Below are 27254 nucleotides of genomic sequence, written 5' to 3'. Positions count from 1 at the left end.
TATTCATCAAATTTGGTGCAGTGGAGACATAGACATAATCAGATTTAAAAATTTCTTTTCAAGAACACAAGCAACACCGCACGGATTTATAACAATAACTTTACATGATCCCCGAACACGATATCGTATAGGACTTGATAAATTATTCGGATGAAAAGAATAGCAGCGGGGGTGGGGGTGGGACCTCAAGTAAGTGCCATAAATGGTACAAACATTTTTTTTATAAGCCTTATTTCAGGAAAATAAACCTTTACGATAGAGATTTTGTTTATAGATTATTTTGTAAACAGTCTTTTCTAAAATTGAGGGCTTCTCGAAAGAGGTCTCTTCCCCCCCCCCCCCCCCCCGTTTTTATAAACCTTACTTCAGGAAAATAAACCTGTACGATAGAGTTTGTTTTCGATTTGTTTGTAAACAGTATTTTTCTAAACGGAGGGCTCTTCAAAAGAGGTTTGTTCCCCCCCCCCCCGGCTGTTAATTCCTTAAATAGAATACGAAGTGAAAACTGAAAAAAAGAACTTATGGTATTGCGAAACAAATCCCCAAATTATTCTAGAGAATTACTAGATACAAGTTCTAATAATTTAAAGTTCTTAATAAACTTTTATAGAAAGAAAAATTAAATCCAACGCTTAAGGTATTGATGTGTCTGTAGCGGTCTGTATTGTGTTGTTGTACCAACAGTCCTTTGGTGAAACACACTAATATAATTCCAGATTTAAATTCGCTATAAATCCCATTGAATGTCTCTGTCCAAAATATTATTTTTATTTTAGCACTGTATTTCCACAAAAAAATATTCATTGAATTAAATAATTTGAAGAAATAAATTCCAGTCAAAATGTACACTGAACGCAACAAAAATAAAAAATTTATTCTACTAGATCTGAAGCACGAATGAATAATGCTTCCAGTGACAAGATTATATAGTCCTCTACTTGACCTCAGGTCACAATTGATTTTCTTTTTTTCCTAAAAAAATTACCTAATGGAAAATAAAAGTTTAGATAGTTCTTAGTGTTTATAAAATATAATGGTTTTACTATTAGAAAGACTGTTACTAAAATTATGATATATAATCTGGACAATGTCAGGTACACCAGGCAAATCAATAATTCAGATCAAGTAGAAAATAAACTTGATACTGGACAAGGTTAAGTCCAGCATACAATGCTACATTACAATTCTACATTACAACAGCATATAATGAAATTTTTAAAAAAATTAAAAACATCGAACAAACAAGGCAAATTAAATTTAGGTGAAACATGCACCAATAACAGGACGTTTTCAGTAGAACGTTCTGCATCTTTAAGAAGTCACAAATAATAAGATTTAATATGTGTTGAGAAAAGGCATTTTTGAATATTTCCGATAACTTATTACCACTCTGAGTGCGAATAGACATTAAAAAGCAATATCATCTGGACAATAAAAAAATTTGTTGTTATTAGTTGGAATTTAAGATTAATTTTTTCCCAGTATTGTCAGTTTAAAACGTTTATGTGCCGCCTTTGCTGTCTTAGCTGTGTTTAGTATGACCCAACGTGTGTGGTATACCTCAGCCAAGAATTAAAAAGTGCAAAACCCGCGATGTTGACTTTTGCCACTCGATAGTGATTGAATTAGAAATATTTTGATATTTGTCTTGTGTCTACATCAGTAATGTAGCTAGTGCGCATTGCGGGCAAGACAACATTCCAAGAAAACGATATCGATTTTCCTTTATTCTTCTGTCAACCCGTGTCCCCCATGAAAATATTGAGTCAGTTCCATTTATGGCACACGACCCTCAAATAGTATCACGCATTGCGCTACATAGGGATGCAACCTGATGAGTTGTAAAATAGTATGTCGTTTCACTCATGAGTGATCTGTTGAGATCTTGATCAGACTTTCGTTTCTCTCAAGACACCTCCATGTCCGAACTAAAGAGATACAAGTTTTGGTGTGTTTGATGACTCGATTTTAATCAAATCGGGGAAAGAGGAGCTCTTTGTGACATTTGATGTGTACAGTAAGGAAAATGGCGTCTTTACATTGCTTTGAAAGTTGTCCCGGACTGATGCAGTTGATTGTACTGTTGACATTTATCTGCCTATTTACACAGACTTTATCGAGACCAAATGAACATGTGGTCGCTTTTTTTCAAGGTAAGCGTTATTCGTATCTTAATTCAGCCATTATAATATCAGTTCGTCTATCCAGTGTCCGCATGGATTGAATATGGGATTTTTAAAAAAAATTGACAGGTAGATCTATATGAGAGACTAGTGCCGATAATGTTTCATGCCATATTTAAAAAAAAAAAAAAAATATTAGCCGCTGCTTAATGCTTTGGATCCAAAAATAATTATAGTGCATACATGTCATAGGTACTTGATTCAAGGGGGAACTAGTGACAGTACCCTTCCCAATTAACAATTGGACGTTATCAATAGTTTTCCCAGAATCAAGTGCCTGTGATATTTCTGGTGTACAAAAATATGAGAACAAAGACTTGCATACAGATTGAAAACTCTCTAAATAGAAAACCAAATATATCCCTGCATATATATTTTGTAAACAACACAGCTACCAAGTCTGAGTTTCCTTTGACCGTTCCAACAATATTTTAGATATTTGGACAATCATACTAGGAAGGAAGGTCAAAATATTGCATTTTCTGTCGAAAACATGGATTGCACTGGAACTATGTTGTAGCAGTATAGGCTGTTTGCATTTAGTAGGCTAATGCTAAATAAGTAACATTGTTTGAACCTAGTACTAATACATCAAGGATGGGTTTCAAAAACTTTCCTGTATATCTCAATGGAGCAAGCCAGGTGTTATTCACATCAGGCAGTTTTTCAGTATATTGTCAGAAAGTTGACGTTGGTGCATTCCAGGGATGGTCCTGGCTTTTAAAAAACTGTCGCCAAAAAAACCGCCAACCTCAATATTTTGTCGCCAATTTTCAAAAAGTGTCGCCAAAAAAAGTAGTGTACATTTTTCCAAGTGTTAATTTAGTCTATTAATGTAACAGGCAATGAAAATTACAAAAGATGGATTAGTTAATACTTTAATTACAACAAGCATTAACAAAATGTTACAAAGTGTTACATGAAGATCCGTCGCGATTTTAGGGCTGCCCACTTGTTGAATGCAGTTTCAAAGTCTAATTTTTCACATCTGTACATGCTGATTCTCATTAAATTCTCGAGAGATGAGATGCAGAGCTTATTTCTGATGTCAGTTTTTATGAGGTTCATCTTACTGAATCCACGTTCACAGTCCTCATTGCTGACAGGTGACACCAGTAGTCTCTCAGCAGCCCCCCCCCCCCCCCATGGCTAGCTTCATAAAGCTTGTAGCGAATTGCTTCCTAAATCCCAAGAATGATCACTGAATGCTGTATAAATTTTCTCGACAAGAAAAATAGGATCTCCATTCTCACGAATGAAACTTAACACGAGTCAACACCTGGCAATATTGGACCATATATATAAGCATAAATTCACACCCAATTAAGGGATTCTTTCACTCCTGTATTTTGAGAAATAAATAATTGTTATTAATTATGCAAAACTGTTCTTTTTTGCTATTTCTTGTTGCGGAGTTTAAGTCTCTGCAGCCGTAAATCAGGACTGATGGCAAAAGGAAAAGATCAATGAGTAAAATGCCGCACTGGCGACAGATGTAATTGTGATTTAGATTTTTTCCATTTGCTTTGTATTTATACACAGTAGTCGGTACTTCAAAGCTTATCAGTTTTCTATGAAGGTTCAGCAAAACTATTGTATTGGTATATGTATAAAAAAAACCAGAAGGATTAGCCATACAATTAACTGTATCTGTTCTATTCGCGTCTTCAGAAGTCGGTCAGTTGTAGGTATAGTGTGGTAGCATGATTGACTGTATCGCAGCATACAGTACTCAGCCCAGATGTCAGCATAAGCAGATTATGATGTAACAATGCACTGTAAAGATGGGGTTGTCAATAAGAACAAAGGATCGTTTGTGTAACAGATTGATTCCAATGCATTGCTTAGTCAAGTTTGTGGCTTCCTTTCGTTCTGCCTTTTAATTTATCCAGTCCAAATCATTGATTGTATGTACAAATTAAATAACCAAAAAGTATGTCGCCAAAAAAATCGCCAGATGGGATATTTTTGTCGCCAATAAGGAAAAAAAATCGCAATTTGCGACATTGGCGAAGCCCAGGACGATCCCTGCATTCTTGCTTAATACACAACAGAAACACGAGTAAAATAGCATTTATGTTCTTCATGCAAAATTTGGTTTTGGCTGATCCAGGATCGCCCATGATATTCATCGAAGAACTATTTCCATTTTCAGCCTTGTTTTTTGTGTCGTAGTAAATATGGCATTCTTTGGATATATGTTATAGCAAGCCTTATTTGAAAAGCAAATTACAGCAAGAGTCTCACATTATCATTGTGGTCAAAGTGTCAGCATGTGTATTTTACCTAATATAGTCTAGTTAATAACTTTATCATTAGCCGTAGTTCTAGAAAAATATAACTCTACTTAGGTAGTAGATTTTACTCATGTCATCATTTTGTTTTTGATAATAGTTTAAATTGCTGTTACAAGGTATAGAATCACTTCATAGCCTCAGCCATGTTGAGTCTATGAAATTATAGTGATATTGAACCCTGTCTGATGTTGATAAGTGGAATATTTGTCATCTCATATATAACAAGGGCCCAGGGTGGCTGAGTGGTCTAAGGCACTTGTGATTACAGATTAATAACATCTTACCACTGTCTGTGAAGGTTCAGGTCTTGGCTCAGCCTGCGTGGGTATATGAGAAAGTTTGCTATCAGCTTCTCATGGTTTGGTGATGCTTCCTGTTTTTATTTTGCACCTTTCCTCCACCAAATATACTGGCTGCCAATACTATACTGTATAGACAAAAATGCATCATATATAACAAACAGCACATAATTTATAACTTTAATAAGCGGACATGTGCACTGATTATCCAGCACTTACAGACTCCTCATCCAAGGAATATTGCTTAGACATAATATCACCAAAACTCGTCAGTATCAGTATTCGATCACAATCAGCCTTTACCCTATATAGTTTGTTTGTATTGCTTGGTCCATTGACCTCTGCAGTCAAGAAATGTAGGCTGCAGGATCTGGATCATGTGACCATGCTACTTGTTGTATGACCGGGTTTTGTTATGCCATCACTGTAGTAGATGTGGGGTGGTGTGCTTCCATTATTTATTTTAAATTATTACAGAAATCCCAACCAGGCTCGATTTTGGTTGGAAGTTAAATTAGTGAAAGATAGATGTAAAGCTCTGAGCCCCTAGTCAGCAATGCAGATGGTTAAATGAGTCAGTATACAAATAAGTGAAATTCAACTATAACAACTTAATGACAATTCAGTAATCAAATGATTAAAATTTCCCAAGTACTCTCCTTCCACTTGACCCTGTGATTGCCTATTGCATCATTTGATTTGTCGTGTGAGATAGATTTCCATCTGTCCTTGTATTCTACTCATCTGTGTATTCTTCTCTCCTATTCCTCCAATTCCTTCTCCTGTTCCTCCCGACTTTCTTCAGATTCCTTCTCGACTTCTGTATACTTCTCCTCCTTTTCCACTTTCTCGTCCTCGACTCCTTTTCCTCCTCCTCCTCGACTCTTTACCGACTAGACTTGTCAACTCCGACTGCTCTGCTAGTCTTACTTCTGTCCCTTCTAATAGAGACTCTGGACTCCTGAACCAGAAGTTGTCCCCCAAAAAGCTTCCTGTGAAAACACAAGGATGGTACAGTCTTTTCCTAACCCCTCTGTCCCCCAAAAAGCTTCCTGTGAAAACACAAGGATGGTACAGTCTTTTCCTAAGCCCTCTCATCTCCCACTACACCCAGCGTATCATCTGATAACGGCTATTAAATTCTTCAGTCACGCATTCATTCACATCGAAATACTCATACGTTCTTTTGTGGTAAAATGTTATAATAAAAGCACCATATCAGTTACTTCTCATACATAAATCAATAAATTGCGTCACATTAGTACGTATTCCTAATCCCATTATACTAAGATGCTCTGATCATATTTAGAGTACACGATCAGAGCACACCTTTACGCTGCTCTGTACCCTACACTGGCTATTCATTCGATCCAGAATCATTTCAAAATTTGTTCTCTGTGCTACATTTCACTGTCGGACTCTAGTCCAACATACCTATCCGATCTCACCCATGTGTACACACCAGCAAGATACTTACACTCCTATTCTGACAATCGTATACTCATTATTCCCACTATGAAAACAAAGTCAGATGGACAGCGTTCTTTTGCATACCAGGGCCCAGCAACATGGAATGAATTGCCCTCTGAACTTAGACACAAAGACACAGTGATCACATTCAAGAGTGCTCTCAACTTAAAGACCTAATAATGTTTCCTACCTGAAATATTCTGAGCATGTTTTTTATTTTTTAATGTTTTTCTAATTTCATGGTGTTTGTTTTTGTAATAATATTAGTTTATGTTTTTTAATCTTATAGGTATTGTCTAATGTTGTAAAGCACTTAGAGCTTCTAAAGATTAGGCACTATACAAAGTCCTCATTATTATTATTATTATTATTATTATTGTTATTAAACAATATCACAGCAATCAGATGCATTTCTTTACATTACAACTCATACGAAGTACACAGATATTCAAATATCCATGCTCTGATATATCCATGTACCCATATTAACTAATCTTACACACTTTAACCATTTTCCAAATGCACAATTCAAGCAGGTGTAAAATCTAATATATCGCATGAATAAATGCAGTAGTTTACTACTAAGTAACCTAATAGCAAATTATAAAATTAATTCTGACCATAAGCTACCAATCTACATAATTCTCTACATAATACTCAAACTGATTTTTCAAATACACATGTAAACTAAACACTGCAAAGTTAATTCTACATATTAAATAATCCTAGTAATTAAATATACATACTACACATAATTACAATCACAATGCCGTAGTATTCTGCAAAAACTGAGGAAATAACTTACTGACCTTTATGAAGCTTTGTCTTTCCTTAGATTCTGTTTCTAAGTTTTCCTGCTAAATTACAAGTGGCTTTTTTGGAGTAATCCTATTTGCTCAGCAATCTTCTCAGGAGAACTCAATTTTTGCTTGTTAGTTATAAGTTATAATTCGGATCAAAATTGTTACCACACCCTCCATCTCAATTCCAATTGGATGTCTCTCTGATTCGATCCAATCAAACTTAGCAGACAATATCCTTCTTGTCTGTCCACGTGGGGACGGATTTAGAACATGCCCCAGTCCTCACGGGTTCCTCTGATCTTTGTAACATATATTTGGAAAGTCACTCGCTCTAAAGCCAGTGCTGATTCAAGATGTCGGGTCATCTCTTTGGTCACGGTAACCTTGCGTAAGAGATTAACTCCAGCCTGCGGCATGTTTAGATAGCAATGATGGCTTGTACTAATACCTTAGTTTATACATGACTTATGAACTGGTGTTGAGCAAACGTGACACCACTGTTATGTAAGAAATGGCAAAATTTGCTGTCCAGTTTGTAATCACAGTGAATTTGGCTCATGCATAGACAAATTAAATATGAAAAGGTTTGGTTGTTATGAATAATACATATTACATTTATCCAATATGAGATAGGTGGGGTTTTATAAAATGTTTGCATAATTCTAACAGCTCCTGTTCTTGGTGTGTACAGGTCTTGAAAAACCCTTTTTGATGTTTGGTCTTGAAAACTTAAAAGTTGGGAAAATTAGAAAATCCCTTGCAAAGTCCTTTAATTTATTTTGATGGTCCTTTTAAAATCCCATGAATTTTGCTCTTGTTTGAGTTACTACTATTAAGTGTAGGTGTTTCATTTATACTTTTTTCATAATATTTGGGAAAACTTCAAAGGTACCACATACAAATTGATTACTTTGTATGTTGAACAAAGTTTTAATAAATGATGGACTAAGCACTCAGTGAAAATGAACTTTCTGGGCAATGATTATTGACCATTGACCAAAGACACACGTCTGATAATGTTGTCAAGTTGAACACACAGTACATATGTATAATTAAACAGTTGAACTTAAGCTTCTTGAGCTGACAGGTGACAATTGTAGATGTGTTAATTTTTAATCTTGTCTTGCTTATCTGTGAAAAATGCGTTGTTTTATTGTGGATAAGAAGTAATAAATAGCTTTGACCAGGATGCTTCAAAACGAAACTCGCAATAGACCACTAGGCGTGCAATAGAAATTTGTAGTTATCCAAACTTCCAGTGTTAGTAGCCTGTGGGCCCTGGGAAGAGGATTTGTCAGGCCTTGAAAATATAGTTTTGTTTACCAACTTTGGCAATTTTCTTCATGTTTAACGAATAATGGTCATTACTTTTGTCATTTTTTAATTTAAAAAAATTAGATTCTTCCCTGTTTTCAGTACTTGAAAATCATTTTTATAATAAGAGTGGCAAATAAGATGTCATTTCACTAACATTAGTTTTGTCACTATTATTTAAATACAAATAAGATATCGTTTCACTAACATTAGTTTTGTCACTATTATCAAAATCATAAGATATTTCAGAGTGGTGGTGGGGGAGAGTAGATGTTTATTTTGCAAGTGTTTTTTGGCTTTAGATCTTAATTCAAAGTATAAATGGTAGGAAATATAATGGGCTTCTTACAAAACCCTGTTTCTGTAAACTTCAGCAAATCACCTATTACAATGTTTCTAGCCTGAAGCAAGATAGAAGTATTTCTGGATGTCAGTTAAACCCAAATATTTGCTGATGCCTGTGCACTGCACACCAGTACTATCGCTGGTAAAGATGTGATACATCACAAAATTTACAGGAGTACTGGAACTTGTTTGACATTCAGACCTAATGTCTGTCACCTAGCCATTTACAAATTTCAAATTGACATAACTTAAAAATTTGGAAATGATCTTTAATGAAATTTTCACTATAGAGATTATGACTAATTCATGTGGTGTAATTGTTGGTGTAAATTATTTTGATTGTTGTTTGATGTGCTTGCTAATCATTCAGTATGGTTATCTCCTTCTGGTGGTTGGTTTTTTTACCCCTGCTGTTCCTTTAGTTTAAACTATATTTATCTGAGAAACTTTGTCAAATATAATTACAAACATATGATTTTGGTGGATTCAGTAAAAAGCATAAGCATACTAGCTCTATCTTCCCATATGTTATGCTTAGCTCATGGGGTCTCAAAACTCAAACCACCCTGAGGGCCACATGAGGGTATTTTCGATGACCCAACAGCTGCAATACCTTTGTTATCACCGATGGCACCTTGTGATGCCAATCTTTTTGTGGGCCACAGGATATGGCTTAGCAGGCCACATGTGGCCCATGTGCCACTTGTTTGAGACCCCTGCCTTAGCTCTTTCTGCTGTAATGGCAACCTCATATGCACATCAGAACTAGCTATTCCCAATTTCCAGTCCGAGTGTTACATACCCTTCTTTGAAGTGATTCTTTTTTCTTCTGAGGTGAAAATTTGGTCATCATCATTCATATAGTTAGTTACCAAGTTTAGAACCTTATTTTGCAGTGCTGACCATATTGTACACATAAATAATGTGAAGGTTTTATTAATGGCCTATAGTGACTTGAATTTTTAATAAAAATTGTGGTATGAACTATTCTGTTAAAGATTGAATCATTCACCCACCCCCGAGTTGAATGAGGCCATCTTTGTAAGAAAGACCACATTCAATAGCTCTTGCGTTCACAAGAAACAATCCCTATTTGGATATGGTCATGAGTTGCAACCAGCCAAATCACATATTATGATATGTTACATCATGCAAGATGCTACATGTATATACATTAATTGCCCTTGTTTGGGAGAGATAACATTTTTTTAACCAAGGCGGGTCATATTCCACAATGGCAGAGCACTAATAAAGCATGACCTGTTATGATGAGTAAACAAATGTTCATATCTTTCCCAAGCAAAGCTTATAAGGGGGCACTCACCAGTTATTATGTACTTTTGAAAGTGATGTATGTAAGGTGAAGTTGTTTGCATTTGAAACATGCACAGTGGAGCGAATGTTGTTATACCTATTTGATGTAATGTGGCTGACCTTTCTTTGGATAATGTACTTGTGGAAATTGTATGGGATCTAAGCACACTGCTGACAAAAATGAATGCTCCCTTGTACAAAAAAATCAACCATAATTAGCCTAAAGTACACTATCCTTGGCAGGTATAAAATAGGGAAAATTAATTTTGCCAGACCAGACAATACCAGCATCTGAAAGTGCAATGAATGAATTACCAAATACATAAAAGTTATCAACTCATTTTCTTTTTACAATTTACCTGTGAAGTTTAGGAAGTGAAAATGAACAAGTGGAGCTAGCAGTTTTTTGAAAGGTGCACATCTGTAGTATTGGCCAAGCTGTATACTCTATAACCCATATTACACCCATCAGTCATACACCAAAATAATGGGGAATTAAAGGTTCTCTGAACAGTACCTAAGATATACAAGGTCTTTTTTTAAATATCAAGTATAACCAGTGAGGACACCAAGGGAAATTCTCCTTTAATAAAATTCTAATGGTATGCAAAATATGAAACTGTAGAGCACCACCTAAATTGATTAACCAGTTGTGAATTCTTCAATTTCCTACATGATGGAAATTGCTTATAAGGATCACACTAGCAGTCTTGTGAAAGAAAATCATGCAGTGATTGAAAATCACATACATGCAAGACCTTGGGTAATCATTTGTAAGTTATGATCTGCTTTAAAGATACTGCACAGACTTTTAGTTGAAAATTGATGTGATTTAAAGATTTTGTGTTGTACTGAAAAAATTAACTCCCCGATATAAACAACTTTTCTTTGTTTATTCTGGAGAGGAATTTATGCTCTTCATTGTGTGAAAATTTGATGAATTTTTAAATGCTCCTACTCTAATAATTTTCAGTATGATGACGACCCTTGGGATACATTTTCATGTTACTTGGAATTGGAGAATTTTTTAAGATTGGCCTTAATAATAAGGTAACACAGTATGAATCCACCCAGTGTTAAAATGCCTGAAATAGTTGCCCCTGTAGACTTGTTAATAAAATCAAGGCAGTGACTGGACTTAACTGTGTCATTGATTAACTGGCTTTGTCCTGACCTTTCATTACAACCACAGGGGTGGAGTGTCCATTGCATGAATTAAAGATAAACATCATGTCCAAATTTGTCCAATTTATGCTGCCTGATTTAAAAAAATCTTGGCCATTGTTGACTTTATTTCTGGAGAGTCAAATTAAAATATGGCCTTTCAGTTTCATTGTAATCAAGGTGTAAGACAAATTGACCGTTCATGCACAACAGTGGTTGTCAAGAATGAGCACTGGACAGAGGTCATTTGTGAGCATGGTGTGTAAATTAACTGTGAATAACCTTTTGTAGGTTTTTAATGAATACCTGAGACCTGCATTCAAAGGACAGAACTTGGGTCTGTCCATTTAATGACACCCATCTCCTGGTCAAATATTGCAACTGAGAAGACTCTACAATCATAGAAGTAACAGGGACCACTGGAAATGAATTGGCACTAGTTGAACTTAGATGTTGAAGAAATCATTGCTAATTTGAATTTTCCTTTTGAAAGGGCAGCAAATTTGAAGGCATGTATTTGTTGGGATCAAAAGCCACTTTATTGGAAAAGAAGCTGTTTTAATTAGCAGACAGCCAATGAAATTAGCTCTTTGTTTTGGTGGAGTTTTTGTGTACATATTCAAAATCAGTCATGTATTTGATGTCTGAAATTCAGCTTCCGGTATTAAATATTATATAAAAAAAACACAAGAAAAAACAAAAAGCATTCCTTGCAATTTTCCAGATGGTTAAGTTTATTTATTGAACTGTCTAGGTTTCCAGAAGTAATTAGAGAGTGAATTCATATCAAATAAGGGAGAATTTGCAATTTATGGGAGGAAAAATTTGTGAATTACTGTATCACATCTAGATGTGCCTTTTGTAAATTTTTGTCCATTCAAGTTCATTTTGACAGAATTATGACCCTTTATCTATCAATATTAATAGTACATGTACATAATAAAAGCAGAGCCTTGTAAACAGCATAGCTCAGGAACTATTGAACCTGTTCTGATGTAATTTGGTGTTTACGCAGCCTCAAGATCTAAATGTGCCGTGTGTGTTTTGGATTCGGTCATATTGCTACGATGTCTGCAGTGTGGCAGTTTAGTGATGTCTAGCACTGGTGCATCATGCCGCAGACATGTTGCATGATGTCCCACCCAGTCACATTATCTTGAGACCAGACTGACCAGTCCTAACACTAACCTCTTAATGCTGAATGCCAAGTGAGGCAGCTGTTAGTACCATTTTTAAGTCTTTGGTATGACTCTGCCAGGGATCAAACCCACAACCTCCTGCATTCAAGGCGGATGCTCTAACCACTAGGCCACCGGAGCAGTAAATGTGCCTTGTATTTGTCTTGTCAACTCCCATTTTGATTAGTTCAGGTGTATGTCCGTTGACAATTAATTTTACATGTTTGCATGAGATATTTTTTGTAACCAGCGGAGTTTTGCGGCAAGTACACATAAATGGCATTTGGTAGGAGTTTGCCTATTACATGTCAATCTGCTTTTTAGAGGTATATACTTTTTAGGTCTTTTCATAGAGCTATTGGCAGGTAGATTGTCTTATTGACCTAGATTTGCCACATATTGCTTTTGCCTCATTACATCCATTTTAGTAGTGTCATGGGCCATGACATTTCTTTACATGGGATATTGCTTGTCACCAGCAGAGCTCAAGAACCTTTCAACATGTTTTGATGCAGTGTGGTATGAATGAACATTGCCTACAAGACTTGCATTTTTGAACAGCTCCCTGACAGCCCATCTCATGACCTTGGTTTCCTCAAGAGGTTTTCATCAAAATTTGTTGGATTTCATCCATATTTGGAATGTGCATTCAGATTTTGAGGCCTTGAGTGTGTTTGACTTCAGCATTCCACATATGACACTTACAGGAGTTGCGACCTGCACTAGTCTTCCTCTGGACTTTGTTTTCTACACCATAACCTTACTTCATCTTTGTTGCATTTCAGCTCAATTTTTAATTGATGAGACTGTGAACGTAACACCTTATCATTTAGGACAAATATGGCCCCTGATTGTTTAACTTCACTTTCAGCAGCATAACTTTATGAAGGAAATTTGCATTTCATCCAGAGAGACTGTGTACCATTATGGTTCAGCTCCTGTGATTTATGGCACTGCTGAAAAATGGGAAAGTTTTGGGAAATAGCTTATGAAACTGACCTCTCTTTTGTGCTCAGAAAATGAACTTAAAATAGCACAAATGACACTAACATACATAAATGAGCTTTTATGGTGTAGGCATTTCTGTTTACTGAAAATGGCCTTTAAAATTGTGAAATATCAGAAAAGTAAATGTAAGTTGTCAGCTAGTGCTTTTAAAATTTAATTTGAGATTGAGAAAGTGAAAATGTCTGCACTGTTAGTAGTCTTCTGAGAAACATTCATTGGAACATCTAAAGAAAGATGAAGCTTTATGCTCTCAAACTCAAATGAATCCCTTTCATAAAGATATGAAGAAATCATTTCATTCTTTACACTTCCCCGAAGATATCCACTAACCTTTTCTAAATCTGGGTTATCCATAAACAACTCTTTTTATAAAAAAAAACCAAGATATGCACCAACGTTTTTAAAAAGAAGATTGCAGGTGGGGAAATTAGGGGTATATCTTGTCCTTAAATATTTAAAACCTGTGCAGAGGTGAGCAGCTCGAATGAACAGTAGCATACACTTTTTCAAAAAATTCTAATCGTCACCCCACTCCACAAAACATCATTATGGGTGGGTGGGGGCCCTTACAATAAAAAATAGTTTGATGGGAATTTTTTGCCCCTATTGAGCCTGTTGCATGGGTTTCTTGGGCAGTTGCTGTGCCCACTGGGAGGAATCTACACATATATTATTGAGACTCTGAATGAGTTTTATTTTCAGTTAGAAGGGCAATGGCCACTGATAGTCCATCCCCTGACTTTTATTTTCAGTGTGTGTGATTTGGATTTTTAACGTAGCTTTAAAAAAAATCAGTCATATCACTATGATGTCTGCAGTGTAGCAGTGTATATCGATGTCTAGCACTGGGGCATCATGCCGCAGACGTTTAGAACAATGTCCCACCCAGTCACATTATCCTGACACCAGTCCGACCAGTCCTATCACTAACCTCATAATGCTGAGTACCAAGCGAGGTATCTGTTAGTACCATTTATATAAGTCTCTGGTATTACTTGTCTGGGGTTCTAACCTCTGACCTCCCACATCTGAGGCATACGCTCTAACCACTCAGCCACCGGAGCAGTCATTAGATTTAAATATAGAGTATTCATTTAGAATAGCAATTGCCACTGACAACCCATCTCCAGACTTTTATTATCTAAAGTTCAACACATTTTTGAGGATGGACAGATGGAGGGTATAACAAAATCCTCTATTATTCTGAAACGAAAGCCAGTAGACTAGTGATAGGTAAAAGGTCCTGTTTTCATCCATTGGCCTGATATGACCTTAAATAGCAGAACTTAATCTACCAGGTAGGCTTACTGCTGTCATAATATGTATGCTGAATGTTTTCATTTGCTATATGTCATTTACTGCATATTACGACACTATTTAATACACAAGACATGCCTTTGTAGTATATATATATATATATATATATATATATATATAGAGAGAGAGAGAGAGAGAGAGAGAGAGAGAGAGAGAGAGAGAGATATATATATATATATTCTCATATCAGATTGGAACTATTTTTATTTAGGAAACCCTATGTTGATATGACAACTATTTATGAGGAGATGAATGATTTTGAGTATGCATGGAAATTAGCTCAGCATTTAGCATCAACTAGACATAGAGTCTTTTAGTGAAAACTACATGTCATATAACCATCCATTTAGGATTTTCGGGCTGGTGGCTGGTGGTCATGAGAATTCTTGTCATCGTAAGATTTTTTAAAATTAAAAACCTCGTGTTCATATGATCATCCAATCAGGAGGAGTAGGGTAACAGGATTTTCAAGATGGCTGCAAAGGTGTCAGTATTGGGTATTAGGCACTATTTTAATTAAGGACCAGTTAGACCTTTGGGTGAATTTGTGTGTAAACTTTCAAAGATATCCGACTTCCGCCTAATCGACACCTTTTGCAAATTATATCCTTCATTAAAAATATACACATGGTACAGATTTACTAACGACCCATCCCTCCCTACACTAGCAAGCAGGATAGACAGATTTTATGCCTCAGACAAGATGCAAAAATTTATATTAGATACGCAGTTATACATTTCTCCCATTCAGATAACGACGCGGTTTTCCTATCCTTATCCAGTGACTCTTCCATTACCTTCAGCAAGGGATACTGGAAATGTAATAATTCCCTCCTCAAACACACCACCTTACAAAAACTAATTACCGAATTGTGCACGAGAGAATTTCTTTACCATGAAAAATACATAATCAGGTTTAAATGTGTTCGATCCTACTATCACAAAGAAAACGTAACTACAGACTTGCTACTATCCTTCTTTCTCTCCAGACTAAAATGTAGGATAAGAGCCGACTTTCACAGATATAATCTTGTTGAATTCCTTGACAAATGGTGCCTAGCCAGCATTTTCTGCAGCCTCCATAACTTCGAATTAATCATTGCCCTTGATACGTGACACCTGTTTATTCCTTCACACGCATAACCCCTCTCCCCTGAGAGTCTAAATGTCAAACCATGATAACCAGCAACAGTCAGAGCACCATGGCTCGCCACAAACTAAATGATTTTCCCACTGCTACAAATTCCTACAATAGAACATATTTCACACTTGCTCATCAGTTGCCATATTTATTTTACTCGAACTACTTTGCACTTGCCTACTTATGTTAACCTGTATCTATCTTCATAATGTGTAATACACACCCATATTGAACACAGCTTTGTCACCTCATTAACGAATGTACTTTTACACACATTTGTCACAATATTGCACCCCCCACTTTCTCGAGACTCGCATCTCTATTTTTCCCACTGAAACCATCCTACATTGTTGTCAAATATACGCATTCTTAAAGTCATATGCGAAATTGTTTTACATCCCATTTATACATTACCTCATCATTGTCAGTTCTTAGTCATTTTATATTATACTTTATTCAACCGCATTATATTCGCATTCTCTCATGAAATTGCATGTCCTATGTTCGCAGTTCTGTTTGTACTCAATAACATTCGACATGACTTCTGTATGTCTACATATAATGTATAAACCTCTACATTCATCAGAGAAAAGAAATGTACATCCAATAATTTTTCATTTCTTTGTATGGATTATATTATATTGTATGTTATGAGTGCATGCCTGCACATGTGATATTGTAAATACTGAATAAAAATCTATGAAAAAAAAATCCTCCAGCTAAGGAGTAGTGATAACAAACTTGTGCTAATAAAATAAACAGATGACAGACGAGGGTCTACAGACCATACCAAAAACTCTTCTGGTCTATGACCAGTAGAGCTAAATGTATTATCCCTATTTTACAGTAATCTTTCAGTTTTAAATTTTTAAAAAGTTGCTAAATGTATCAGTTGATATTTCTGCAACAGTTTAAAAATTCAGACAAGGTTGGATTCAGTTTGGACAGTCTGTTTCATTACATTGTATACAGTATTAGGATTTAGTCTCTTCAACCCTAATTTATGTGTGGGCAGGAAGGCATGCCATGAAGACCATAAAATTACATTCCTCCAAAGTGTTTTATACAGGAAATTATATTTATGCTGTGTCATGTAAATTCATGCAAATTTTCAGGAGGTGGGACTACATGCCTATTTAAAATAACATGACTGCAGTAAGAAATGGCTTGCCATATATATAAATATGTATAGCGTGTAACAACTGCAAGCAGCAGAAAACCAGATCTGCCATTGCATTGTCTGCCAGCAGATCAGGGTTTGTTTATTTACTTGTTTGTTTTGGGGTAGAAGTCATCTCTCAATGCAAGATTTGGTATAAATGGTGTCCAGTATATCCAGTTCAGGAAGAGCCAGGAACTTACTCATAGGAAGCTACAGGCAGCTTTCTCACATACACAAATTGGCCGAGCACAGCACTTAAACCCACATGGACTGAGGTGCGATGGCAGTGATTGGTAAGGGCTAGCATTTTAGATCACTTGGCCACCAAGGGTCCCTGATCAGGGTTGGAATAATCAAATGCAAATAGCAAATGGCTCATAAATATCTTGAATTTATGAATTGAATCAGTGATATGTGTAGTTATCTTACTACAGTGAGAAGAGGTAGGTTCTCAGAGAAGTTGCACAATATTTGACAGTCATATAATAGCAATAATGGTTGCCACATACAGCCATTATGCACTGAAAAATGGTATTAAACCCAAAACAAACAAACAGCAGCTATCCAGTAAATTGTTTCCTCATGTTATCGCCATAATCTGTATTGATCTTGATTATTTACAATATAATTTAACAGCATTGTTTTGTATTGGTTTTGCTTTCAGTGATTCCAAGCCAGACTTTACTGCAACATTTGATCTATTGAATAGACTGGGTTTGACTTTGTGACATCAAAGATTTCATCCATAGCAACTCGTATATCTCTGACTATATCTAATTTTGAATATCTGAAATTAATTAGCCATCTCTTTGAAATGAAGAAGTGAATTTGAATGGTTTTGGTTGTTTATATTTATTACATTTACTAAGTATATTCTGGGCACATGTGAAAATTTGAGTTTGTTTTCCTTTCACTAGTCTCTACCTTTGATAAAAGCTCAGTATTTTCAGAAAGATAAACAAGATGATCTGTAATCTCATTTTGATGAGAAAATAGGATGTTACTGTATATACATGCATACAAGTTGGGTCCAATTACAAAGCACATTGACTCTGATCTTCCCACGCATTATGCTCAGGATCCTGCATGATCAGATAGATTGTTATCATTTTATAGGTACTATGAGCAAAAACATCATTGTGTGCATGCCATAACCTATCGTTTTTAGGAACCTTGAATGATGCTATTGATGCTTAGGACTTGTCCATATGCACTTTCTGCAGTTTCTCCTCACAAAGTGGAAGACGCACTGAAATTATATATCAGGTCTCATTCCACTATTACTGGATTTCTGTCGCCATTTGCATTGGTGGATTAATCAGAGACAGATTCTTAACGGAGTTCCCAATGCATGCACCTGACCCCCATTCCTGTCTGTTCGTTGATGCATCAAATTTTGGCTGGGGCACTCATTTAGAGCTAGAGGGCATCATTCTTCAGGTCATTTGATTCAAGATGAATCAAAATGAACAGTAAAAAACAAAAGCCATACTTCTAGCTTTGCAAGGGTGCATCGACAGCGTCACCTCAGACAACACATCCATTGTGGCACATCTCCAAAGTCAAGAATATTTCAGCAGAACGTCTATCAGGGACAGGTAAAGCAACCGTCACATAATGTGGGGAAGGTCTTTGGTGGACTTGTCTGTGGTCAGGCTGAACAGCAGATTTCCCATTTACATTTCTCCAGTCCCTGACCAGAGCATAGGTAGTGGACATACTCAACTTTCAGTGGAATCATCTACTCATGTAGACCTTTCCACATTCTGACTGCAAAATCAAGTTCTATAGAATGTCTGAATTTCCACTTCATTAATGATTTAAAGTACCTTTTCATAGATACGGTTTTCATTCTGGACCCCCCCCCCCCCCCCCCCCCCCCCGAGCAGCAGAGAGGGTGAACAGCCTCTAACTGACTTATCTGTCAAATTGCGAAATACACCTTCCATGAAAATCCCCAAAACTCTGACTCACTCTCGAATCGCAGAAATAAACCTTTCTGAAAATCACACAAAAAAGATTGTGGCAGTGACTGGGGTGCCGAGACAGCGCCCTCATTTCTGCTATCAGTTCAAAAAAGTTATATCAGATAATGACAATAGGAGAAGCTTATACAACACGTCTAGCTCAAGAGTGACTAGAAGCAATTAATAAATATCTACCACTGAGAGATGCTGTTATGGAAAAACTACAAGCAAGACAAGAATCTCAAGCTGAATATGCAGAAGGCACAGAACAATTATTTAGACCTGTTACAAAAGCTACTGAGGGAGTTAACAACAGTCATTAGAGAGGGTGTTCTTCCGTCAGTCAAATAAACCGCTGAACAAATTTGCAAAGATAGCTGCAGCTCAACCTCAACCATTTCCTCAACTTGGAGATGAAGGTGAAGAAACACTTGAAGGTGCTGTTGGTGAAAAACCCCAAAAGGGAAAAAGAGGAGTTGATTTTAGGGAAGAATTTACTAAAGAGGGTATACAAGAAATACAAAAGCATAAATTGAAAAATAGACAGGAAAAAGCCAAGTTTGGTGAGTTTGCTGCTGAAAATTATCATTCAAGAGATAAGTTTTTAAAACCCAAATATACTAAAATAGTAGATAGTGACAAATGGAACGACTGGGTGTTTAAAATAAATCAAAATGTTGATCATATAGACAAAGAAAATACTGATTATAAAATTTATTCAGAAGGAGTAAAAAGTTATAATAAAACACAAAAAGAACAGGAACGAAAAGAAATGGAGCAGAAACGAGAACAGAAACAAAAAGAAAAAGGACTGGCTGTTATTGAAAAATACAGCTATGATAATATGTGGTGATCATAGTCAACCACCACTGTTTGTTGGGTTATCTTTGCATGGGTGGCTAAAGAATTTTATGGATTATTACGAGGAGATAACTGATGATCATATATCTCTTGACCCAGAATTAAGGGAGTTTAAGAAATTAATCAGGTTACAACCGAATAAAACTAAGTGTGAAATAATGCGTACAATAATTTCAGAAACGTTGATAAATGATTTTCTGCAAGTGTGGAGACCAAATGATTTAATAGTGGCAAAAGTAGAAAGATAGTTCGTGATACACTTCAACAGCAGTTATTTCAGTTGCGTAAAGAAAGTTTTCAGATCTACGTGTACCATTGTGTTATAGACCAGCTGATACGCAATGACAGAATATCGACGTTGAAATACCGGGACAGACTGAGAAACAGAATCTCGTATTAAATGATGTCGCAGTTGTTGTCAGTGTTGTTGAGGATGTGCTGAGCGCAGATAACACTCCATTGACACTGGGATACACGATGACAATTCACTCATCTCAGGGGTTAACCGTCTCTGATACTCAAGTTTGGATTGTCAGTGATCGTGTCAAGTGGTCAAACTTAGTTTATCTCGCAGTGTCTGGAGGCAGAAGAATATCTCAGCTGTGGAGAATTATCATAGATGTTACAGAAACCATCAGTGATATCATTGACAGCGATATATTAAGTAAAAAGCTGGTTATAAACAAAGTGACAAAAAACCAAATGAGACTTTGAATTTATCATAGCGCTGAAGTAGCAGCAGAATAATCATTGTGCAAGCTGTAACACAGTAATGTTGTGGCGATATTCAAATAATGATCCAAGACAATTTACCGTGGATAGAAAAGATAGTAGTCTTGGTCATACACGCGAAAATGTGATGCTGACCTGTCTTGAGTGTAATCGACGTAGAGGTACTAGTTAAGTGATCGTGGTGGTAATTGTGTGTCTTCAGGAATTACTTGTAATTGTTCACGTGTACATCCACGTTGAGGAGCAGATCTAGTCTATAGATTGCAGGTCTACCCGCATATCTTACCGTGCTGGAAATTTTGTGTGTTGTAATACTCCAGATAGGATCAGTCGCTCTTTTTTTTTACCATCTTCAGGTTCACTGGGTTCATATAAATATCTTACAGTCACATTACCTAATACTGGTTGTTTTGAAAAATCACGTCATTGTTTTGGTATATGTTTTTTGTGATCGCGCTAATAGGTTTCATGTTGGTTGTTCGAGTAATTTCATTATTTACTGCAACTATCACACATGGTAATCTTGCAAACCATTCGTGAGATCTTTTGTCATAAATTATTTCGTTCGCGTATTGATATCCAAATAACCGCTCAGCAAGTGTTCGATTAAGTCATTCAACAATTGCCTGATCATGATGAATTGCAGTATGTCCTCATCTGATTTTGACATTGTTTTTTCATCAGCGATGATACTGCACCCTGAAATTCTTTTCCAGGATCAACTTGTAGCAGCTGTGGCCATTGCAAGGGTCCACGTTGATAAATTTGTTCAAACGCAGAAGCTACTTAAGTTGCTGTCTTTGTTGCTAGTGGCTCTGCTTCTTTATATCTACTTGGAACATCAATGACAGTTAACGCGTATTTGTACGTTAATCGACGTCTACCAATTTTAATAATATCATGTGGTAAAAACAAAATATCCACCTGTTGAAATTCTTTTGGCACGCTGATATGTACTGAATTGTTTTAGGTGGTGGTAGATAAATTTGCCATATTGCCTGTCATGCTTACCATTTTTCAGCAGTAGAACATTCGACACCTGCTGCTTTAGCGAGTTTACTAATTGCTGCTCTACCTTTCCAATATCCTCTTGGGCTATAATAAATCAACTCCATTATAATAATAATCAGTTGATTAATTACTAGCTCCTAATACAAGCTTACCTTTCATCGCAGATCTCACCAACCGATTAGCTAATGATTCTTTGAAAGATTTATTTTTTATGGAATTTAACACATGAATTAATTTTACATCTGCAGTATGTCTATCTTGTATGTTTTTACTTTTATAAGCTACATCATGAGCGTGACACACTTTATCAATAGCGTTTACTGGATACTCTCCGGGTTTTGGTTGTTCTTGGTTATCAAGTCAGGTACCAGGACCACAATAATTATATCCTGGAAGGTGTTTTTCTCCTGGGTATTTAGCCCATGGTGTTCCTGGTAGTTTTGCTAACTGAGCGGCAACATCACCCCCTCTTTTTTTAAATATTGTCTGGATTAGAAATAAATTTAATTTTTTTTGTACCACATCATTCACACTTACCTGTAGCTGCTGATCTGTTATTTTTTGTTGTAATAGTTGTTAGTCCACCTGTGTGAGTACGCGTCCTGTATTTCACACAATATAAATCCATATTATTTATTATATTTCTACATCATGGATGTAATTGATTGTTTTGGCAACAAACAAGCGAGAACCGGTTAAACATCATACGGTTATATTACCTAATTCCATTCAAATGATCATAATTGGACCATCCAGGTCTGGTAAGACACAACTATTACTTAATTTGATAATGAGGTGGTTGAAGTGGGATAAGTTGTATTTAGTAGCTACGTCTGTGGATGATCAGCGATGTTATGAAGTGCTTAAGGATTTTAATGAAAAAGCGAAATTGTTGGATGAAAACGGTGATGATGTTATTGAATTTATTACTGATATTAATGAAGCGCCGTCTGTAGATGATATTGATGGATTTATTAATAATTTAGTTGTATACAACAGTGTAATGCTAGGTAAGCAATCAAATCCTGCTAGAATATTTTCATGCGGTAGACATAAAAAGACAGATGTAATTTATGTTACTCAGCGATATACACAAACACCAAAAGTGATCAGAGATAACTGTGATATTTTAGCTGTATTTTAACGGAGTTGATACACATACGTTGCGAAATATTCATCAGACTTGATGCAGTGGAGATATGGACATAATTAAGTTTAGAAATTTATTTAGTCAGGCTTAGTCAACCCCGCATGGATTTGTAACAATAAACTTACATGACCCAAAGTCGAGATACTGAGTCAGTCTTGATAAAATTTCTGGATAGTAGCAGCAATGAGGGCACTGTCTCTGCACCCCAGTCACTGTCGCAATTTTTTTTTTTTTTTTGCGATTCGAGAGCGAGTCAGTTAAAGTTTTTGGGAATTTTCATGGAAGGCTTATTTTGCGATTTGACAGATAAGTCAATTAGGGGCTGTTCACCCTCTCTACTGCTCCCCAAAAATCCTCTTTTCCAAAGAGGCAAGAGTTGAAAACCCTTTGTGTGAAAATGCTGACAAAATCAGTGCACAAAAATATGTACTTGTATATCCAACAATTTAGGGTACCTGCAAACATTATTTACTGAAAGCTACTGTAATGCTGATTTGTAAAAACTCGACATTCACCAAGGGATTGTCACTTGCAAGTACCATTAAAAGTGTGAAAGGGGACTCTGAGGGTGGCTGATTGGTCTCATTTGGGTATGTGAGAAAGCTTGCCAGTAATTTCCCATGGGTTGGTGGTTCTTACTGTGGTCTTGGTAATATTAATAACCATGAAAGAAAATGTGCATCAGTCAAGGGTTCTGCTCCAAAGAAAATAAAATGGAGCTTCAGTGCATGCAGGTAGCACATACTACGATCGTGACAGACCATATGCATCTCCTTAATCCTTTGAACAAGACAAACCATATCTATAATCCTTTTGGATTTTCCATTGACTGCAAAGAATATGGAAGACAATTCAGAATCAGTTTGTTTATTACATATTTTTCAATAGGCAAAAATGTTGCTGTTTTGAGGCCAGACTATGATAGGAGAAATTTTCTTGCTTTGCAACTTGGCATTCTCTGGATCACTATCTGCATTTTAGGACATGATTAAGTACAGATGGCTGTCCGTAGTGGATGTTTCCTTCAACTTCATGTTCACACCACCTCCAGGATGACCTAATGTCAACCTCTGAGTATCAAGAGTATGTTAAAATTTGTACTGAAGTAAAGTTTGCATGAATGAAACAGTCTTTGGTACATCAGCTACCGTAGATATTGTGTGCTTATTTTATATGGACCAGAGCTTGAAAATTCTACTGATTTGTTCATATGTTGTAATTGTGACTGAGGAAGGGCAAGTCAGTTTTTCAAGATGTTTATCCAATTAGATGCAAGACATGCCAATTCAGTATTGCAAACATTTTAGGATGACTGCACTTGATGTAGGACAAATAAGAGTTCCAAGTCACTTGCTCAGCAGGACAAGTAGCCAGCTGGAAATTTTGGAGTGTTGTGTCTATGTGATTTATACCAATTCAAGAATCTTGTCAGATACAGATAAATATTTCACTTATACAATCAAATATTAGCTTTTGATCAAATGTTACTATGGCTTGGATCAGTTGCTTTATAAAAATGCAGTTATATTCTCAAAAGTTGCAAGCTTGCATCACAACTTGAAATGTGCTATAGATGTTGCTGAAACTATCTTGAAATGAAGGTTAATTCTCAGGTTTTTGCTGTGTTCTTTTCTTGAATGCCAAGTTGGAAAATCCCATAATTATTAGTTCATCCCTTGGTTAGTCATACATGAAACTGGTGCCACTTAAACATCTAGTATGGGCACAACTGTGGCCATCTTCAAAATCCAATGTTATCCTCACTCCTTCATAATGGATGGTCATATCAAGATATAGTAAGACTTTTACTAAAGACACTTTGATGATTAGTTGGTCCTCACTGAAAATTGTTTCAGTCTAATGTGCTTATGGCCAACAAAGTGGCATCTTTGTAATCATGTTATTGCAACTCCTCCTGAACAAAAATATTTTTCATGGGGTTTCACGAGATGACTTATAATGCCTGTCTAGTTGGTCTAGAATGAAAATTGTTCTGTTTGCACATCCAGTATGGGCGCAACAACAGTCATCTTGAAAATCTTGCTCACTGCTAGTCCTAACTGGATGATTGTATTTTGATGGGGCTTTTACTAAATAACTTTTGTTTTGTTGGACTAATGAAAATGCTCAGCTGTCCAATATGACCATAATAGCAGCCATCTTGAAAGTCTTGTCACTGAATGAATGGTCATATCAATATACAGTTTTTCACTGAAAGGTTTCTTGTGTGGGTCCTGGGTAGTCAGGTGGTCTAAGGCACCCACCTTTATGATCACTTAAATTGCACATTTGTCTGCAAGAGTTTGGTTCTTCGCTTGGCCAACGTGGGTATGTGTTACAAAGCTTGCTAATAGCTTGCTGTGGGGTTGGTGATTGTTCCCAGGTTTGTCCAGTGTTCTTCCTCTACCCAATATACTGGTCACTGTTTACAGACTATCATATGCATAAAAATGGCATTAAATCTCCCCCAAAACACAGTCTAGTTGGTTCTAAATGAAAACAATGCTGACCAGAAGACTTCTTGTGATGTTTTGCTGGTCATAAATAAAAATGTGCCAATCTGACACTGAAGAAGTCCATCATAGCAGCTGATTTGAAAATTTTGCTTCTGTTGAAGAATACTGGATAAGGTTTCAGCAATCAGCAGTTAAAATAAAAAAAATGGTCTTATCTTGAATTCCTGGAAATTTCTTTCAGACAGTAGGTGGTTAGTTACTTTCAGTTTTTTTATTATTATTGCACAGTGAAAACTGTATGTGACTGAAAACTTTAGATTTTATATGATGTTTGATGTTCATTTTCTTTTTCTTCAGCTCATGCATCATATGTGCAGGCAGATTTAATTTAGAATAATGAGTACTTACATGATCTGACATGAAAATGAAATATGTCTGTGTTCAGAAACTTTACCATTGCTTCCAGATGGTTAAAAAAAAGCATCACTGTAAGTTCTTCACAAAATCTAGATTGTTGACCGTTTTAATTTGCTTGTATCTGACAGCATGTAACTTGTTTTAATCTTGCAAGACTGCAATTCTTTCACACATGTTTTTCTTCACAGACACAAAAATTTGGTTAGTATTGTTTAAAGTAGACATTTATTGATTTCTGTGTCGCATTTTTGATTCCACTTTTGCAGAGTTAGCACCATTCCTAATTTTGTTTTAGAAAATTTAATCTTGACCACACCTTGAATTAAAAATCAAACATGAATGAATTAGTGTCAATTATGTAGCTTGATCATTTATCATAAATTTAGGGAAGAGCTGCTAATTCAAAGGTCTGGGAAAGTCAGCCCTGGGTGATGTAGATTAGGGTTTGACTGATATTTTCATAATCTATCAAGTTAACTATGGCCAAATTAAATTTTTGCTCCACTAGTCGTAGGCCAGGGGAACTTGTGGGAAGCCTGTTGTCTGTCATCAGACATCTGCCTTCCATCCATCCATTAGCACAAGTTTGTTATTGCTACTCCTCCTTAGGATTGCCATGAAGCTTTACATGTACTTTCATTTTAAGGTCTAGTTGGGCTTAAATGGTATTGCTGAACATCCATTATGGCTCCAACAGCAGCCATCTTGCAAAAATTATTTGTACACCTTCAGAATGGAAGGTCATTTGAAATTGCTTTTTTTCTTCTCACTTAAACACTTTTTTTTATCTAATTGATTCTAAATGAAAATGGTGCCAATCTGACATCTATTATGACAACTGTGGCAGCCGTCTTGAAATTCTTGTTATCACTACTCTTTCTGAATGGGAAGTCGTATTTTCACCAGAAGAATTCTTATGTATTGTTGGTCCTAAATGAAAATGGTACCACCTAGATATCTAATATATGGCCATTAAAGTGGACATCTTGAAAATCATTGTATTGCTATGCCACCTAGATGGACGGTCATTTCATAATGGGGTTTCCACACAAAGATTTCTTTTCATGTGTAGTTGGCCCTAAATAAGACTACTGCCAATTTAAAATCCACTAGGCAACCAAGCAGCCATCTTAAGAATCTTGTTATTCTTGTGCCTCCTGAATGGAGAGTCATATTAGCATGTGGTTTTCTCAGGAAGACTTATTAAGGTATATGGCTGGTCATACTTTCTTATCCAATATGGCAACCACAGCAGCCATCTTGATACTTATTTCTACTCATTCTAGACTGAATTTCAGAAAACCTCTCATGATGGTACTATAGTAATTGATAATGGTGCCAATCCGACAAGTTTGGTCCACCATGGCAGCCATCTTGAAAATCTTACTATCACTACTCTTAAAATGGAAAGTGATGTCAACATGACATTTTAGCCAAATGGTTAATTATGAATTATCTAATATTCCTTAATGAAAATAGTACCAATCTAATGTGAAACATGGGTGCCACAATGAACATATTGAAACTCTTGTCACTGATTCTCCTGAATGGATGGCCACACCAAAATGGGTTGTGGCCAAGTCTTTTAAAAGTGCCTTGTTTATCTGAAATAAAAATGGTGCCATATTTCCAGTCTCGCTGCCACAGTTATTAGTTTGAAAATTA

The 27254-nt window shown here is 36.1% G+C and overlaps 1 protein-coding gene across 1 annotated transcript in view; it reads left to right on the top strand.

The window, feature by feature from the left end:
* Window positions 1-1801: 1801 nt before the first annotated feature.
* LOC149807358 (pikachurin-like) overlaps window positions 1802-27254 on the top strand; it is a 185328-nt gene continuing 159875 nt past the window's right edge. The window contains exon 1 of the mRNA XM_089965835.1: window positions 1802-2153. Coding sequence (XP_089821961.1) covers window positions 2009-2153 — 145 coding nt within the window. The 5' untranslated portion in view covers window positions 1802-2008. The remainder of the gene's footprint in view (window positions 2154-27254) is intronic.

This window comes from Sinohyriopsis cumingii, chromosome 1 (assembly GCF_028554795.1).
Source record: "Sinohyriopsis cumingii isolate HCF-2022 chromosome 1, ASM2855479v2, whole genome shotgun sequence".
In the NCBI taxonomy this organism is placed as follows: domain Eukaryota; kingdom Metazoa; phylum Mollusca; class Bivalvia; order Unionida; family Unionidae; genus Sinohyriopsis; species Sinohyriopsis cumingii.
This window is presented reverse-complemented; position numbering and strand designations above follow the sequence as displayed.